General features: G+C 43.1%; 1 protein-coding gene across 5 annotated transcripts in view; it reads left to right on the forward strand.

Annotated features, from left to right (window-relative positions):
* The window catches only part of GABRR1 (gamma-aminobutyric acid type A receptor subunit rho1), a 52,663-nt gene extending 34,032 nt beyond the window's left edge, over positions 1 to 18,631 (forward strand). For 4 of the 5 annotated variants that reach the window (XM_023205275.2, XM_023205273.2, XM_023205272.2 and 1 more), the window contains 5 exons: positions 6,283 to 6,365; positions 10,644 to 10,784; positions 14,087 to 14,239; positions 15,657 to 15,853; positions 17,076 to 18,631. In XM_023205275.2, coding sequence (XP_023061043.1) covers positions 6,283 to 6,365; positions 10,644 to 10,784; positions 14,087 to 14,239; positions 15,657 to 15,853; positions 17,076 to 17,369 — 868 coding nt within the window. In that variant the 3' untranslated portion in view covers positions 17,370 to 18,631. The remainder of the gene's footprint in view (positions 1 to 6,282; positions 6,366 to 10,643; positions 10,785 to 14,086; positions 14,240 to 15,656; positions 15,854 to 17,075) is intronic. The other variant, XM_023205271.2, reaches the window with a different exon arrangement.

Below are 18,631 nucleotides of genomic sequence, written 5' to 3' on the forward strand. Positions count from 1 at the left end.
AACGTACTTTATTATAAATTCTATGTATTTATAACTTAAGCATGATTTCCTAGTTCTTGGAAAAATCACTAAGTTTTTTATAATTCTATCATCAACAAATGAATGTAGATCTGATAAATGTTGGTTGATATTTTCTTTTCCATTAATAAGACAAAAGTGAAACAATGAAGAACTATATAGGAGCTTTACTCATTCATCAAAGAAAAAGCAAGTTCTTTGCTGAATTGGATGACAGCTTTCAAACATTGAAATATGTCCTCAATATTTTGTACTACTCACAATGTAATGGTAATAGGCATAACACCCTTTTAGGCTTAATCTGCCTTAAGTCTAGACAATCAACAAAACATTAAATCAAGCCCTGATTTATAGTGTTTGCTGATTTCTGTAGTGTAAATACTCCCATCCTGGCTGATTTCAGGCTCCCAACCTGATGTCACTAAATGCAGAATTAGGAAGAAATTCATGGCAGCACACCATTATGCAGTATTTCCACCATACAGATGCAGTAAGTGTAAATGGCTTCAAGAACATAGATAATAATAAAATGTAGTTAAATAATTAGGAAGTGATGAGTGTTTTTTACTTTGGTTTTTACAAGATAAGTCTGGTAATAGTGAATTCTCTCAGCTTTTCTTTGTCTGGAAAAAGACTCTCTCTCCTTTACATTCAAAGGATAATTTTGCTGGATATAATATTCTTGGATGACAGTTTTTTTCTTTGAGCACTTTGAAATGTTCTTCTACTTCCTCCTGGTCGGCATAATTTCCACTGGGAAATCTGTTGTCAGACAAATTGGAGCTCTTTTTTTTTTTTGGAGATGGAGTCTCACTCTGTCCCCCAGGCTGGAGTGCAGTGGTGCAATCTTGGCTCACTGCAACCTCCACCTCTCAGGTTCAAGTTATTCTCCTGCCTCAGCCTGTCAAGTAGCTGGGACTACAGGTGCATACCACCACCCCCAGCTAATTTTTTTGTATTTTAGTAGAGACGAGGTTTCACTGTGTTGCCCAGGCTGGTCTTAAACTCCTGAGCTCAGGCAACCCGCCCACCTCAGCCTCCCAAAGTGCTAGAATTACAGGTATGAGCCACTGTGCCCGGCCCAAATTGGAGCTTTTTAATGTGTTATTTGCCTTATTTATCTTGCTGCTTTTAGGATCTTCTCTTTGTTCTTGACCTTTCAGATGGATTACTATATGCCTGGAGGTAGTCTTATTTGCATTGATTCTGTTTGGCGTCCTCAGACCTTCCTATACCTGTATATTTATCTCTTTCTTGAGTTTTGGAAAGTTTCCTGTTATTATTCCTTTGAATAAACTTTCCACCCCTTGCTCTTGCTCAGCTCTGTCTTGAACACCAATAATTCTTAGATTTGGTCCTTTAAGATAATTTTCCATATCTTATAGGCAGCCTTTGTTCTTTTTTATTCTTTCTTCATTTTTTCTCCTCTGACTAGATTTTCAAATAGCCAGTCTTCTAGCTCACAGATTCTTTCTTCTGCTTGGTTCATTCTGCTGTTGAGAGCCTCTAAAGAGTTCGTCAGTTCAGCAAATGTATTTCACAGTTCCCACATTTCTTTTTTTTTTTTTTTTTTTTTGAGACGGAGTCTTGCTGTGTCACCCAGGCTGGAGTGCCGTGGCGCGATCTCAGCTCACTGCAAGGTCCGCCTCCTGGGTTCACGCCATTCTCCTGCCTCAGCCTCCGAGTAGCTGGGACTACAGGTGCCGCCACCTCACCCGGCTAGTTTTTTTTTTTTTTTTTTTGTATTTTTAGTAGAGACGGGGTTTCACCATGTTAGCCAGGATGGTCTTGATCTCCTGACCTCGTGATCCACCCACCTCGGCCTCCCAAAGTGCTGGGATTACAGGCTTGAGCCACCGCGCCTGGCCTAGTTCCCGCATTCTGTTCGATTTTTGTTGTTGTTATTTCAATCTCTTTGTTAAATTTCTCTGATAAATTTCTGAATTGCTTTTTTATGTTATTTTGGATATCACTGCATTTCCTTAAAATTGCTATTTTGGATTCTTAGAGAGATTACAAATCATGGTCTTGTTAGGATCCCCTTTGAGGGAGGTCCTAATTCCCTGTTTGCTGTTGTTTCTTGTTGGTATACATCTACGTCTTTGCATTGAAGGATTTTTCCAGTTTTGTCTGTCCAGTTAGTTTTGTTTTTTATTGACTATATTTGTTTAGTGAATCTGTTACTAGGTTGCTGCCTCCTTTTCAGCTCTAGGTGGCACCTTAAGCCCAGGTTCGCCTCACTCCAGTAACCTGTCTGTGCACTACCAGTCCCAAATAGGGGAGGTCCCGAGGGGATTATCCCAGCAGTGTGGGAAGGCTGGCTAGGAGTTCATGCCCAGGGGACCTACAGAATGTTCTTCCTACAGTACTACTGAACAGCCACTCTGATTTGGCATCTCCTTTGGTCAGGTTACAGAGCATAATTTCCAGGATGAGGATGGTAGTCCTGCCTCCCCTTTGTCTCTGCCTGTTCTCAGGGCTATTTCACCCTTCAGGCAATTATGATGCTTCCCGTCGGTTAAGGTAAGGAGAAATCTCCTGCCAGGGGACTGAAGAAGATAGGAAATCTGACTGATCACCTCAATTTCGCTTTTTCCAGTGTAGAAGTCATGAGTTGGGGGGAGATTTTCCGTGCATTTGGTGGCAGGTAGAATGGGAGAGAGGAGCATCAGTGATGTGTTAGTCCAGTTCTCCTACTGTCATCTCAGTTCTTCTACTTCTCTGTGGCCCAGGGAACTGTCTCATCCTCATCCTTGAGCTCTGGGTTGTTGCTGGTGAAAATCTTGGCGTGATATATTTGTTTTTGGTTTTCAGTGGTGGGGAGTGAAGTAGCTTGCCTCTGTGCCACGATTTTGGAACTGGAAGCTATTATTTATGTTTTTGTGACATTTAATTTTAATGTTTAATAGTGACTGCGTTTAACAACTGGCTCACAAGCTTCCTAAAAATCTAGCAATCAGCTCCCGAAAGCCTGTAGAAGTCTAGTCCAGTGCACCACTGGATGTGAGTGCAAGAAGGGAGTAGAAAATCTTTTGTATGTTCAGAATAAAAAATCCTCAGTGAGCCTCACCCACCAGGAAAACACCTCCTTTCCCTCTCTGTGCCTGAAAACAGATGAGTTAATTTCTCATTGCAAATAGAGTTATGAGTTTGTTCAATTTAAATGAAAAAAAAAAAAAAAGAGGTCTGAGTTACTGACCACCACTTTGAAATTTATTTTAAGGAAAACATGTCAGCTCTGTTAGCCACTGGCCAGCTCCTAAAATACGTCTAATTAACCATCTCCTCACTTCATTCACTCATTGATTACTCCACCAGAGTCTTATTAACAGCCTCCTGGGTGCCACGGTGGCCTGGGGAGTTGTACGAATGAAAGCCATGCCAGGTTCTAGATCAAGCTCTGGGGACATAAAGACAGAAATAGAGGTCACTGTCCTTCCTGGGACTGCAGGCTAGTGGAGGAGACAGGCACAGAACCCAATGCTTAGTATGCAAATGAGGAATGCAGCAGTGCAGTGGGAGGAGGAGCAGGGAGCCACAGATAGTAGGATGATGAGAACAGTTTCCTAGGCATCAGCATACAGTAAAAACTGAAATCCACAAGTAAGATGCTCTGTTATGCTTGGTAAGTATTACTAAGGTAATATTGAAAAACCAGTTCCTTGACTTTTGAATCCTTAGTCAACTTCAAGATATAAAAGAGTCAATGAGGCCGGGTGTGGTGGCTCAGACCTGTAATCCCAGCCCTTTGGAAGGCTGAGGCAGGTGGATCATCTGAAGTCAGGTGTTTGAGACCAGCCTGGCCAATATGGCAAGATCCCATGTCTACTAAAAATACAAAAATTAGCCGGGCATGGTGACACATGTCTGTAGTCCCAGCTACTCCGGAGGCTGAGGCTGGAGAATTGTTTGAACCAGGGAGGTGAAGGTTGCAGTGAGCTGAGATTGCACCACTGTACTCCAGCCTGGGAGACAGAGCAACACTGTAAAAAAAAAAAAAAAAAAAAAAAAGAAGAAGAAGAAGAAGAAGAGGAGTCAATGACAGCGAGAGAAAGGAAAGATTTGTGAAATTTTCCCGGGAGAGCACTGTGGGCATGCCATGAGTGGGCCTTCACTGGGACCTCTCAGAAAGTTTGGTGTGTGTGTGCCTGCAGTTTGGGACACTGTGCAGTCAGGTGGGAGAGAAGAGCTGTCTGACCACCCTGCGGGCAGTGTCAGAAGTTTTTGCCACAGTGGGATCAGCCTTTACTTATCTGTGAGTGTATGTGGAGAGGATGGTGGGTGAACCAAGAGCTGGAGAATGGAAACCTGCAATGTGGAGGCACCCAGTCATGGGAGTGAGGAAGCCAGGAAAGAAAGTATCAGCTTCCACCAGGTAGCAGGCCCAGAGAGCAGGAAAGTGCCCAGTCACAGAACTGCCCTGCGCCCAGCTCCCTGTCTCCTTGCACTTCCACCTGTGCGGGAGGAGATTGGAGATAGGCAGAAACTGATCACTCAAATGCCAACTATTTTTTTTTCTTTTTTTTTTGATGGAGTCTCGCTCTGTCGCTCAGGCTGGAGTGCAGTGGTGCAATCTTGGCTCGCTGCAACCACCACCTCCCAGGTTCAAGCAATTTTCCTGCCTCAGCCTCCTGAGTAGCTGGGACTACAGGCGCCTGCCACTATACCCGTCAAATGCTAACTTTTTATCTTAGCTGAGGAGGGACAGCAGAAGTCTTCATTTGAATGAACTTTGAAGCTAATGAATACCTCAGACCAAAACTCTTAATTTCTGAATTAAGGTGTTTGTAACTTAAGAGGGTTTTGACTATTACATGAGAGTGAGCAGAAGAGCCACGGGACCTGAGAAGTTTCCATCCAGGGCAGGGAAGAGCCCCTCCAATGAATCCTTTAAAGGGACTTGTGGAAACGACAATAAACATGGGCTTTGATATAAGTTATATGGAGAGAAGCATCAACTCAGGGTGGGAAGACCCATTCTGATTATGTCTGTAAATCTGAAAACAGCTGTTCCTGTACCAACTAACAGAAAGAGAAGGAGTATTCAGTCCCCTTGTTCGTAGCAAAACATTTCCTTCATTGGGCATTCCATGTCCCTAAAGTTAGCTCCAAGTGTCCCTGAAGTTACTTCTTAGCTTATTTCATGTTGATGATGCCATTGGGCATCGTTATGTGATGATGTACCCACAGAAATGGAAACCCATCCATTAGACATCCAAGTCAGCTGCCAGCCTGACCCCCACCTCGACCCCTGCACTCTAACATTCCCTGTTTATCAGGATATCCAGGAGACATAAGACTACCCAGCTGCTGGCAATCAAAAATTCCTCTTAGAGAGAATACAACCATTCCATCCTCAAAGCAGTGGGAAAAAATGAGGCAAATGTTTGAAAAATTCCATTTCAAGAATGCTCTTTTCCTTGAAACTCCCATTTAAATTAAAAGTGATTTTTCTTTTTGACCATGAATTATTCATATATGGAAAGGAAAAGTAGTCCACTCAGCACCAACGAACAAGAGTTAATCACGTCCTGCTGAGAAATTTCCCACTGGATAGGAAGCTTTTTACCTATGAAGAATGATCTGTATGTGTTTGGCTTTTGATGCAGAAGCCTCTTTCCAAGTGTAAACTTTGAAATAAAATCACTCAGTGCCAGCAAGTGCTTGCCTGTTAACACAATAAGAACTTTCAGTGTTTTTTCATTACTTTGATCTTTGATCTCCAAGGAATTATCCACTAACAACACATATGTCCACTATACTATTATCTATATAAAAATATTAACATTGTTAAAGAAAAAGTGCCAAGCTTGGCAACCGGGGTAAGTGTACACCATATTGTATACGATACTGAATATCAATAAAATCAATAAAAGAGCAAAAGAACTGGAATTTATCTGAAACGGGAGAACAACATATGGTCCTAGGGTTTCTTTTAAGAAACCACATCATGTAAGTTTTAATTTCACATTATTATATTGATTGAGACCATTGCTTCTTTAAAATGCTTGAATGTGATAAGAGTTACCAGAGACATTCTATTTGCCTCACACTGACCCTTGGGTTAAACATAAATGCCAAAGAGTACTCCAGTGAGGGTATCTCTCTTAAGCTACTTATCTAAACCCTGACACATTGCTTATGAAGTATGAGAAGAGGCATTTATGAAATTGGAAGGAAGCAGAGGCTTTTCTGTTTGTTTTATCATTTTGCACTTGTCTTTTGCAGGCTCTGAATAAATCAATTTTGTCTTTTTGGCCCTAGGGTTACAGTAACTGCAATGTGCAACATGGACTTCAGCCGATTTCCCTTGGACACACAAACGTGCTCTCTTGAAATTGAAAGCTGTGAGTAGACTTGTGCCCAGGCATCAGCACACAGCTCCCGATAATTCCCAACACCTCTAACTCTCAGCTGCAGGAACAGTGTGTGTTCCTTATTCATGAGTAGACTATTTTTTTTTTTTTTTTGGAGATGGAGTCTCACACTGTCGCCTGGGCAGGAGTGCAGTGGTGCGATCTCTGCTCACTGCAACCTCTGCCTCCCAGGTTCAAGTGATTCTCCTGCCTCAGCCTCCCGAGTAGCTGGGATTACAGGTGTCTGCCACCACGCCTGGCTAATTTTTTGTATTTTTAGTAGACATGGAGTTTCACCATGTTGGTCAGGCTGGTCTCGAATGGCTGACCTTGTGATCCACCTGCCTCAGCCTCCCAAAGTGCTGGGATTACAGGCGTGAGCCACCGCGCTCAGCCTTCATGACTATACTTTTAAAGTAATGTGTTAGATTGAAGCTAGGTCTAGGGTAATTTTAAATATCGGGAACAAATTTGAAACTAAAATCTTCATTGCCGTAACTGGTCTTTTTATTGCCCTGTGGCAATGGTTTTAAACTTTGTTCTATTGAATCAGGGTAACTGCTTGGGGAGGGGAAGGAGAGGGATAAGCGAATGTGGGTCTCCTTCTAAGCCCTTTGCCCAACACACACACACACACACACACACACGAGTTCATCCAGAGAGCTCATTTTTGATATGTTTTATTGCTCTTCTGAATGTAATTTCTGCTGAAGAAAAGATTTCCTGGCCAAAACAAGTTTGACAACAGTTGCCCTAGGGAACTGCCACTGTGAGTTCTTGTGGTGGATGAGACTCTTAAGCATGACCAGCGACTTCAGGAAGCTTGCACACACACAGACATCCTGGAAAAGCTAAAAACCAGGCCCCTTGACACCATAGGCACAGGTGACAAAAGAAAAAATACGCAAATTGGACTACATGAAGATTGTTAATTTTTAGCATCGACATTATCAACAGAGTAAAAAGGCAACCCACAAATGGGAGAATATATTGATAAATCATCTATCTGATTAAGATTGATATCCGGAATATAAAGAGAACAACTAAAACTCAACAACAACAACAAAACAATCTGCTTTTAAAAAATGGACAAAAGACTTGAATAGACATTTCTCCAAAGAAGGTATACAAATGACCAAGAAGCACATGAAAAGATGTTCAACATCACTAATCATTAGGAAAATGCAAACCAAAACTACAATGAATTACATTTACTGGGATGAATACTGTCAACAAAACAGAAAACAATGCTGGGGAGGATGTGAATAAATTAGAACCCTTATGCTTTGTGGGTAGGAATGTATAATGGTGCAGCCACTGGGGAAAACAGCTCCTCAAAAAATTAAAACAATGGCTGGGCACAGTTGCTCACACCTGTAATCCCAGCACTGTGGGTGGCCAGGGTTAGAGGATCACTTGAGTCCAGAAGTTGAAGACCAGCCACGGAAACATATAAGACCCTGTCTCTACAAAAAATACAAAAATGTGCCAGGCATGGTGGCTGGTACCTGTGGTCCCTGCTACTCGGGAGGCTGAAGCAGGAGAATCACTGGAGCCCAAGAGCCTGAGGCTGCAGTGAGCTATGATTGTACCACTGCACTCCAGCCTGGGTGAGAAAGCAAGAGCCCTGTCTCAAAAAAAAAAAAAAAAAAATTAAGAACATATGATCCAACAAATCCATTTCTGGGTATATAACCAAAATAATTGAAAGCAGGGTCTTGAAAAGGTACTTGTATACTCATATTTATAGCAGTTTTATTCACAATTGCTAAAACATGAAAACAACCCAAGTGTCCATCATTGGATGAATGGATACACAGAATGTAGTATCTGCATACAGTGGAAGAATGTTCAGCCTTAAAAAACAAGGGTTTCTGATACATGCTACAGCATGAATGAAACTTGAGGGCAGTGTGCTAAGTGAAATCCGCCAATCGCAAAAGACAAATACTGTATGATTTCACTTTTAAGAGGTACTTAGCAGAGTCAAAATTATAGACAGAAAGTAGAATGGTGGTTGCCAGAGGCTGGGGGGAGGGGAAGCAGGAATGAGGGGTTATTGTTAAATGGGTATGGAGCTTCAGTTTGGGAAGATGAAAAGCGTTCCAGAGATGGGTGGTGGTATGACCATCATAATGGTTGTATTTATGTAGTAATGTAGTACAACATAAATACTACATGAAAATTTAAAAATGCTGTGCATCAAAACATTATCAACAGAGTAAATGCAACCCACGAATGGGAGAATATACATTGGCAAATGGTATGTCCAACCATAAGAATGGTTGTATTTATGTAGTATAATTTTCATTATATTTATCAAGCATCATAAATACAACACTAAGAATGTAGTGCAATACCACTGAAGTTACAGTAAAGAATGGTTAAGATGGTAAATTTTATGTTATGTGTATTTTAACGCAACACACGAACACACACACACACCCCAGAAACCAGGCCACAGAAAGAGCCAGGCTGAAGCTGTGTAAAATGATCCACATGCATCTCTGTCCCTCTGCATGTCCGCTCCTTTCTCCTCCCTGCCAATTATGCTCAGGCTGGAGGTAGGTTTGCTTACTTGGAGTTCACCGGAAGCAGGTGAGGGAAGGGGAAATGGTAGCACCAGAAAGGGTAATGATCATGGATTCACTTCACCCTTTGACTCCTACACTCCCCCTGAATGCTGGCACTGTCAAAGCCCTAGTGAGGGTTCTCACTGGTCCAGCGCACTTTGTAAGCCAGCCTGGGCTTGTGGCACTGGATCAGGTGTCCCCTGGCTCCAATCACCTGGGACCAAGGAGTGCAGGGATGTTGACATCACACACCACTGGGGCCAAAGGGACAGCTGCCTAGGGCATTGAATGTGGGGAAAGGGTGTAACAAAACCCAGGACCAAGGGAGCGGCTGCTTATTGCACAATGGCTTTACCTCTGCCTTGTCATGCAACCCTCACAAGAGCCTGATGAGCAGGTTATCATCATTTTACAAAGGAGGGACAGAGCTCGGTGGCAGAGCCAGACTGAAATACTGAGTTCATTGTCTCCAGAACTTAGTTTTCCCCACTATGCCTGGGCAGCTTCTGCCTCCATCTGGAATGTAGCCTTTTTTCAGGTTGTATCGGTCATGGCTCCACCAAATAAACAGAACCAGTAGGATATACAGAGTAGAGATGTATTGCAAGGAAGTGGCTAGCGGGATTGTGGGGGCTGGCTAAGAGTCCCACATCTGCGGGCCAGGCCATCGGGAGTGCAGGAGGGGCACTCTGGGGCAGGAGCGGATGCCACAGTCCACAGGTGGGATTTCTTCTTCCAGGAAGCCTCAGCTCTGCCCCTAAGTCCTTTCACCTGATGGAATCAGGGCCCCCCAGATTATCCAGGAAAATCCCCTTTAAAGTCCACTGGTTGTAGATATTAGTCACACCTGCAAAACATTTTTACAGATTACTGTTTGATTGCATAATGGGGTACCATAGCCAAGCCAAGTTGACTCATGAAACTGACCATCACACAGGTCAAGTGTTAGAAAACAGGAATAAAATAGTGCCAGGGAGTCGTGGAAGGAATTGTTTACACATGAGCGGACTGGACTGGCAGTGCCATGAGGCTTTTCCTCAGTTATGCTCAGGCTGGAGGTAGGTTTGTTCACTTGGAGTTCACCGGAAGCAGGTGAGGGAAGGGGAAGTGGTAGCACCAGAAAGGGTGATGATCATGGATTCACTTCGACTTTACCCTGAGTAGGAGTAACTGGAGTCCTACAGAGGAGGGACTTGTTCCACTCCCGTCTCTTTGTGGGTCTTTTCTTGCTAAAATGCAGCCTTTATTACCTGATAGTGTTTACAGGTACTTGCCATCAATTGGTGAGTCGCCACACTTTGAAAGAAGAAAGGAAAAGGCTAAATTACTCCCTGTTTGTAAGGCTGAGCCATGTGAAATTTTGCCAATATTTAACCATTTCTAACTTACAAAAATAGCAGTTTCATTTGATTGAACCTAATAAATGGCAGGCCGAATTGTAGGGTGAAGCTTTTGCAGGAATTATGAGCATTTGGGCTTGAGAACTTTGCTCTGATGACTTTTGGAAGAGTGGAGATAATTAAATTTGTCTTTTTGGATATTGTTTTGCTTTATTTAGACTGTGGTTTGTTTTTCAAACTATCATGTTACAATCCCAGTATCGGTGTGGGAGGTCAGGGCACAGCTTCCACATAGCCCCACAGACCATCCTGTCTTGCCACCACCTTGTGTCTGACGCTGGCCCCTGTCTTTTCAGATGCCTATACAGAAGATGACCTCATGCTGTACTGGAAAAAAGGCAACGACTCCTTAAAGACAGATGAACGGATCTCACTCTCCCAGTTCCTCATTCAAGAATTCCACACTACCACCAAACTGGCTTTCTACAGCAGCACAGGTAAGTGTGGAGTGAGGGCTGAGAGTCAGGGCAGGCTTCAGCTTGGTCTCAGAGGTTCACCCTCTATTACAGGAAAGGTTTGAATTGGTCATCAATTGAGCAGTGTCACTTATATTTGAAACTAAAGACAGAGGCAGGGTGCAGTGGCTCATGTCCCAGCACTTTAGGAGGCCAAGGTGGATGGATCGCTTGAGCTTAGGAGTTCAAGACCAGCCTGGCCAACATGGTGAAACTCAGTCTCTACTAAAAATACAAAAATTAGCCAAGCATGGTGGCACACGCCTGTAGTCCCAGCTACCCGGAAGGCTAAGGTGGGAGATCCCTTGAGCCCTGGAGTTTGAGGTTACAGTGAGCCGAGATCATGCCACTGCACTCCAGCCTGGGCGACAGAGTGAGACCCTGTCTCAAAAAAAAAAGAAAAGAAAAGAAACTAAAGACAGAAATCCTAAGTGAAATCTAGTGGGTAGCAAGCAGTGGGTGGAAGTGATTTTTTTGATACCACCAATGCATCAGAGTAATAACCTAAAAAATTAGTAAGGACTGAAAACATAAGCCGCGTGAGCGGGTTTATTTGAGACAATCACATTGCCAGCTTAGTAGGCATCTCAGCCATGATATGCCGATCTGAGCCCCCTCCTTGACAGCAAGAAACAAGTATAATTCAGGTCTGTCGTTTTCAATTTACGTTCTCCCTGCTCCAGCCAGCCCCGTGGGGTCACTCCACTCTTGACCAGTCTGCTCTTGCTATGCTGCCTGCACAGTCCCTCCTGGTGACTCCCTTCTAAGTCTCAGTGCAGTCCCCTGTGGACCCAGTTGTTCCTTTTTGAACCAAGGGTCGGGACAGGCTCACCCTCTCCTGTTGCCTGAGGGCATGCTCTGTGACCTCTCTCCTGGGAATTTGCCTGCACTAAAGTAGCTGAGGTTAACTCGCTCCATTTCTTGTCTTTAAAAAAAAAAAAAATTTTTTTTCAATAGTTTTAGGGATACTAATGGGAATACTAGTGGGTTTTGATTACATCAATGAATTGTATAGTGGTGAAGTCTAGGATTTTGTTTGTTTTGTTTTGTTTTGTTTTGTTTTGTTTTGTTTTATTTTGAGACGGAGTCTCACTCTGTTGCCCAGGCTGGAGTGCAATGGCCAGGTCTGGACTCACTGCAACCTCTGCCTCCCAGGTTCACGCAATTCTCCTGCCTCAGCCTCCCGAGTAGCTGGGATTACAGGCGCCCACTATCAAGGCTGGCTAATTTTTGTATTTTTAGTAGGGTTGGGGTTTCACCATGTTGACCAGGCTGGTCTCGAACTTTTGACCTCAAATGATTCACCCGCCTCAGCCTCTCAAAGTGCTGGGATTACAGGTGTGAACCACCGTGCCCGGCTGAAGTCTAGGATTTTAGTACATCTGTCACCTGAGTGGTGTACATTGTACCCAATAGGTAGTTTTTCATCCCTCACTCTCCTCCCACCCTCCCCGCTTCTGAGTCTCCAGTGTCCACTATACCACTCTGTATGCCTTTGTGTTCCCATAGCTTAGCTCCCACTTGTAAGTGAGAACATGTGGTATCTGCTTTTCAATTCCTGAGTTATTTCACCTAGAATAATGGCCTCCAGTTCCATCCAAGTTACTGCAAAAGACATTATTTCATCTTTATTTTTTAATGGGAGAGTGGTATTCCATGGTGTGTATATACCATATTCTCTTTATCCATTCATCTGTTGATGGACACTCAGGTTGATTTCATATCTTTGTAACTGTGAATTGTGCTTCTTGTCTCTTTTTTGACCAGTCACCTTTCAGGATGATTTTGCTCAAATCTTCATGCAGTTTCTATGGCTAAAATTTGTGCAACTGACTGCACAGGGAAGCACATTCTTTTTAAATACCCCATGGCCTTTCTAATCTGTAAGAGGGAGAACCAACATAGCACTGCAACCCAGCACATATTATCTCCTGTATCCATCACCCCAAAAGTATTGGTTCCTTGGGGGAACCCTGTTCTTTTGACCCTCAGCATTCTGACAATCCCTCTGCAGTAGCTTGCTGGTAACCAGAGGCATGTCCCATGCGTTATAATGACCTGGGATGCCAAGTTTCCAAGTTCATATTGCCAAGGCCCCGTCCATTTTATTTTCAGTCCTAAGCATCTCATGCATATAAGACCTTTTCCTTTTTCTTTTCCCATCATCCTCCCTTTCTCTTCAACTCCTCCATGCATATGTTTTCCTTGTAAGGATACAAAAGAAGAGCTAAAATGTAGCTGGACCTGTGATCGTTCACTGTGTTCCTAAATACAATGTTGTATTTAACTTTCTTTTTTAACTTAAAGCACATTTCTCCCCTTAAGGAATCTAAAGAGATTGTTTAAATCGGTGCTTCTCAAACTTTGACGTGCATGTGAATTATGAACAAATAATAAATATACATATACATATATATATATACATATATATATACACATATACATATTTGTTTTTTTCCTAATAGAGACAGGGTCTCACTCTGTGGCTCAAGCTGGAGTGCAGTGGGGCGATCATAGCTCACTGTAAACTCGAACTCCTGAGCTCAAGCGATCCTCCCACCCGGCCTCCCAAAGTGCTGGGATTACAGGCATGAGCCACCGCGCCTAGCCAAGAATACTGTTCAATGGACGTCCAATTAAGTAGGTTTGGGTTGGGGCCCAGGTATCTGCATTTATAACAAGCTCCCAGGTGATAGTGAGGTTGCTGAACCCTAGACCAGGTAATGGCAGTAACAGGAGTTTAAATGACCCAGGCATGATGGTGGTTCATACCTGTAATCTCAGCATTTTGGGAGGCTGAAGTGGGTGGATCACTTGAAGCCAGGAGTTTGAGACCAGCCTGGTGAACATAGCAAGACCCAGTCTCTACCAAAAAAATTTAAAAATTCACTCGGTGTAGTGGTACCAGCTACTTGGGAGGCTGAGTTAGGAGGATTGCTTGTACCCAGGAGTTCGAGGCTGCTGTGAGCCAAGATTGCACCACTGCACTCCAGCCTGGTGACAGAGCGAGGCCCTGTCTTAAAAAAAGAAAAAAATTTAAATGATCTTTTCAAGGGGTTCCCTTTGTAAATAGGACAAGGGCCAAAGTTTTCTCGAAACACATTCACCCAGGTGGTATGTGTTGCTGTGTAATCACTTTGTTCCATGATTTCTCTCACTTTCACCTTATAAAGATATGGTCCAAGAGTCCATTGGAGTGTATAAGGCACTTACGATTTCCTGAATAAAATGTGTTTTATGAAGGAGCCATGATGTGTACTGTCTTTTATTCCTGTGTCCCCCAGGCTGGTACAACCGTCTGTACATTAACTTCACGTTGCGTCGCCACATCTTCTTCTTCTTGCTCCAAACTTATTTCCCGGCCACCCTAATGGTCATGCTGTCCTGGGTGTCCTTCTGGATCGACCGCAGAGCTGTGCCTGCCAGAGTCCCCTTAGGTAAGGAATATCTCAAGTGCATATTCCAAGCATCTGCAAATATAGGTATTAACAATTCCTTCCAGATAAAACCATTCTTTTCAAATTGATTCTGTACCCCTTTTGGCATTATGATTTGAAAAAACTCAAGAGTTATTTATTTATAGGTAAAATCCCGTAATTAGGAATCTATGTAGCAAAATGCTTTCCAGGACTCTGCAGGTGCCCATCCAAACAGACCCCCTTTAGTCTTGTGGAAGCCGTGTTCCAGGGTGGGTGAGCCTGGTCTTTAGGTGCCTTCTTTGCTCACCTGCAAAATGAATCATATCCTACAACAGTGTTTCTCAAATGGTAGCTCAAGGGCTCTTTGTGATAGAATCTTTGTGGGAAATTGTTAAAAACGAAGGGTTCTGGGTCTCATCTGCATCTATAGAATGAGAATCTCTGAGGGAGGACCAGGAACCTGCATTTTTTACAGGCTCTCCCAGTAATTATTCTATGCACTCAAGTCTGAGAATCTCTTCTCTATAAGCATTCCGCTTATGGCTATTTGCCATCAGCTCTTTTTCTCACCTTAAATATTGTACCCATTTATACACACCACCACTGCTCAGACAGTTCAGGGGCTGCAGGGGAGAATGTGACCCACCAGATTTTAGTGAAACTGGATTGGAGCTGGCCCTTAAGATGACCCCAATCCCCTGTGATTTGATGTTTGCCAAACAAATGTTCTGAGCTTAATTTGAAATCCTGGGCAAATTTCCATGGACAGATGCCTTGTCCTCCAACAGTTGTTCCATAGCTTGAACAGTTACTGTGCTAAATAGATAAACACTCTAGTTTTAAAATCTGTTTCCTATAAATGAAGTTAATGTTGTTATCCTTAGTGAAATTGACCCATGAATCCTCAAGTGAACAATGCTGAATGGGCAGCTAGGTCCAGCATGGTGGTGGCTGCTGGGGGTGCCCTGGCAGCTGTCGACACAGGCTCAGGACAACAGGACTGCACACCAAGAGCCAGGACATGATATTAAAATAAACCTTATGGGCTTTTTCCCCTTGATGGAGCAGTAGTTTTAAGAAACATATATACCTGTTCATACATGCAACCTCTTGTTTTGTAAAACTTGAATTGAAACAAATATTTTAATGTCAAAATGTCTAGGGTTCTTTGCAGAAGAATAGTGGCACAGATGCTATGATGAATACACAGGGTATGCAGAGGGGTGAAAGGGTAGGGATGCAGGGGGAGAGGAACAGGAAAAGCTTCATGAAAAGCTAAATCTTGAAAGATGTGTAGGTGTTTGCTAGACAGTGGAGAAGGGATGGCGACATTCTAGGTTGAGGGAGCAGCAGGGACAAATGAGCAGAGGCATGAAACCATCCCATGTTTGGTGAAAGACAAGCAAACACTTGTTTCTCACTCTTGTGTTTGCAGGTATCACAACGGTGCTGACCATGTCCACCATCATCACGGGCGTGAACGCCTCCATGCCACGTGTCTCCTACATCAAGGCCGTGGACATCTACCTCTGGGTCAGCTTTGTGTTCGTGTTCCTGTCGGTGCTGGAGTACGCGGCCGTCAACTACCTGACCACCGTGCAGGAGAGGAAGGAACAGAAGCTGCGGGAGAAGGTGACTTTGCCATGCGCTTATAGTGTCTGGTCAGGATGGAGCCTGATCTAGTTCTGGAACCGCAGACAGGGCAGACCTCCCCTGTAAAGCAGGGTCATGAAACCTTCTCCTGTGCCTACTTCACAGGGTTGTTGTGAAGAGCAAACAAATTGGTGTATTTCAAGTCATTGTGAAATTTACTTTGGGTGACATCTTTCATTCATTGAAACATTTATTTTGCACTTACCACATATTGGACCACGTCTTAGTTAAGCGTTAGGGAACTTCTTGGTGTTGTTCATAGTTTAGTGAGGGAATCCCAGGAGAAAAATAAATGACAATTTAACATGGTGGAACAAATTATTTATGAACATAAAGGTGTAATAAAAGAACTGTCCGGGGAAGAACTTTCTCATTCTAGGAAATCTTTCTTCATATGTAACCTCATGCATCCTCCACCTTTCCCCAGGTTATCTTCCACCTGACTCTCCTTTCCTCCTGCAGTGTGCAGCTCAGTGGTTATCTCCCCAAGCAAACTCTAACTATATTGCAGTCATCTATCCCCACAATGCCAATCCCCATCCCCATGGCAAATGCACATGTTCATGCACACACTTGTAATAATGTCATCTGTAAACATTTTCATCAAGGGCTCATAACAGCTTATGAGCTCATGGAGAACAGGGTGATCTATGAATCATGAGCATTCTTGTTGGTCTTTGGTATGGCATTGTGATATTTCCTAAGAGTCAGTATGCAGATGTTAGATCAGCAAAAATGGATACCAGGCTGGGCTCAGTGACTCATGCCTGTAATTCCAGCACTTTGGGAGGCTGGGGTGGGTGGATCACCTGAGAGCAGGAGTTTGAAACCAGCCTGGCCAACATGATGAAACCCCGTCTCTACTAAAAATACAAAAAATCCGTCTGGCATGGTGGTGTGTGTCTGTAATCCTAGCTACTTGGGAGGTTGAGGCAGGAGAATCGCTTGAACCCCAGAGGCAGAGGTTGCAGTGACCTGAGATTGATTGTGCCATTGCACTCCAGCCTGGGCAATAAGAGCGAAACTCAAGTCTCAAAAAAAAAAAAAAAAAAAAAAAAAAAAAGGATACTTACCCTCTTCCCAAACTGGGAATACCAGAAACCAGAAAAAGGTAACACCCTCCACTGTGCAGTTCCTTTTGAAGGGCTTCTGAGAGATGGTGCTGAGCTCACACCCCAATGTGTGTTTGCTGTGTTTGCAGCTTCCCTGCACCAGTGGATTACCTCCGCCCCGCACTGTGATGCTGGATGGCAACTACAGTGACGGGGAGGTGAACGATCTGGACAACTACATGCCAGAGAATGGAGAGAAGCCTGACAGGATGATGGTGCAGCTGACCCTGGCCTCAGAGAGGAGCTCCCCACAGAGGAAAAGTCAGAGAAGCAGCTACGTGAGCATGAGAATCGACACCCACGCCATTGATAAATACTCCAGGATCATCTTTCCAGCGGCATACATTTTATTCAATTTAATATACTGGTCTATTTTCTCCTAGATGCTTATAATTCTATAAATTTCACATTTCCATGACATGCACTACAGAAATAACTGGATAATGAAAAAGAATTTAAGGGTATGGTTAAAAAAAAAGTTCCCGGACGCACCCATGTTTTCACTGTCCCTTCTGCAGCTTTGCAAAGCTACATTGACAAGACACTTACTGGTTTAATTTGTACTTATTAACCATCTATTGAATATAGAGCATTATATTAGGTGCTGCAGGATTATGACTCTGTAGTGATTGATGTTAGTTGTTACCCAGATCCCCTGGAAAAGCACACTACCAGTGTTGTGGGCACATTTAGTTCCGCCCGTTAGACCCTTGATGCTATTCACATGAATAATTTATTTTCCTCGAGTGTCATTACATTCTTCAGGCTAGATGGACTTGGAAGCACCTAAAGGCCATTTGCATGAAATTCACATGCACCTAAATCCTCACTTTGACAGAAACTCATGCTTCAGTTTATAACCTATTACCTATTTTGTATGCGACTCTGCCTCCGCATGTTTATTTTAATAAAAGGCAATGATAATATTCACATTCTTTTTCTTTATGTGCTGTGGTTCACAGGTTTTACTCCTTCACAAGAAAAACTCTTTAGATTGGTGCAATTGCTTCTGATTTTGGTAAAAGTTTCCCTGGTAGGGACACTTTGAAGATAAGGGTACACACATGCATTTTGTCTGTTGTGTCATAGAGGTAACTAGGCTAGAAAATTTGTGTTTAAATGTTCCCTTTTTATATAATCACCACTTCATGTATCTTCTTGGAGCATGTCCTTGTTCAAAGAGAAGTCCTTTCTCAGTGATATGATATCTTCACTGAGGAACTTGGGTAGAGAATGATTTCTTCTGCATAAACATTTCAAGGATATACATTATTTGGGACTACTTGTAACTCATTAGAATGAGAAATACTCACATGGTTTCTGAAGAGAAAAAGAACATCAGAAAGCAAAATAAATGGGAAGACGTCACTGGACATCTGCATTTATACTCAAAATGCCAGCATTTTCCATGAACCAGAAAACTGCCATCAACGAGACCACACAGCCCAGATACCAGGCAGAAGGATGGCCCAATGGCAACTGATGTCAGGGCATGGGGTAAAGGAGAGGGTTCTAATTTGATGTATCATTGAAAAACAGTTATTTATATTATATATCTACTATATAGATCAACCCCTACCAAACTTACCCAAACAGCATTTGTTTTATTTGAAACTCACTTTAATAAAGTGAATTATATACACAA

The sequence above is a fragment of the Piliocolobus tephrosceles genome, chromosome 5, assembly GCF_002776525.5.
Source record: "Piliocolobus tephrosceles isolate RC106 chromosome 5, ASM277652v3, whole genome shotgun sequence".
Classification (NCBI taxonomy): domain Eukaryota; kingdom Metazoa; phylum Chordata; class Mammalia; order Primates; family Cercopithecidae; genus Piliocolobus; species Piliocolobus tephrosceles.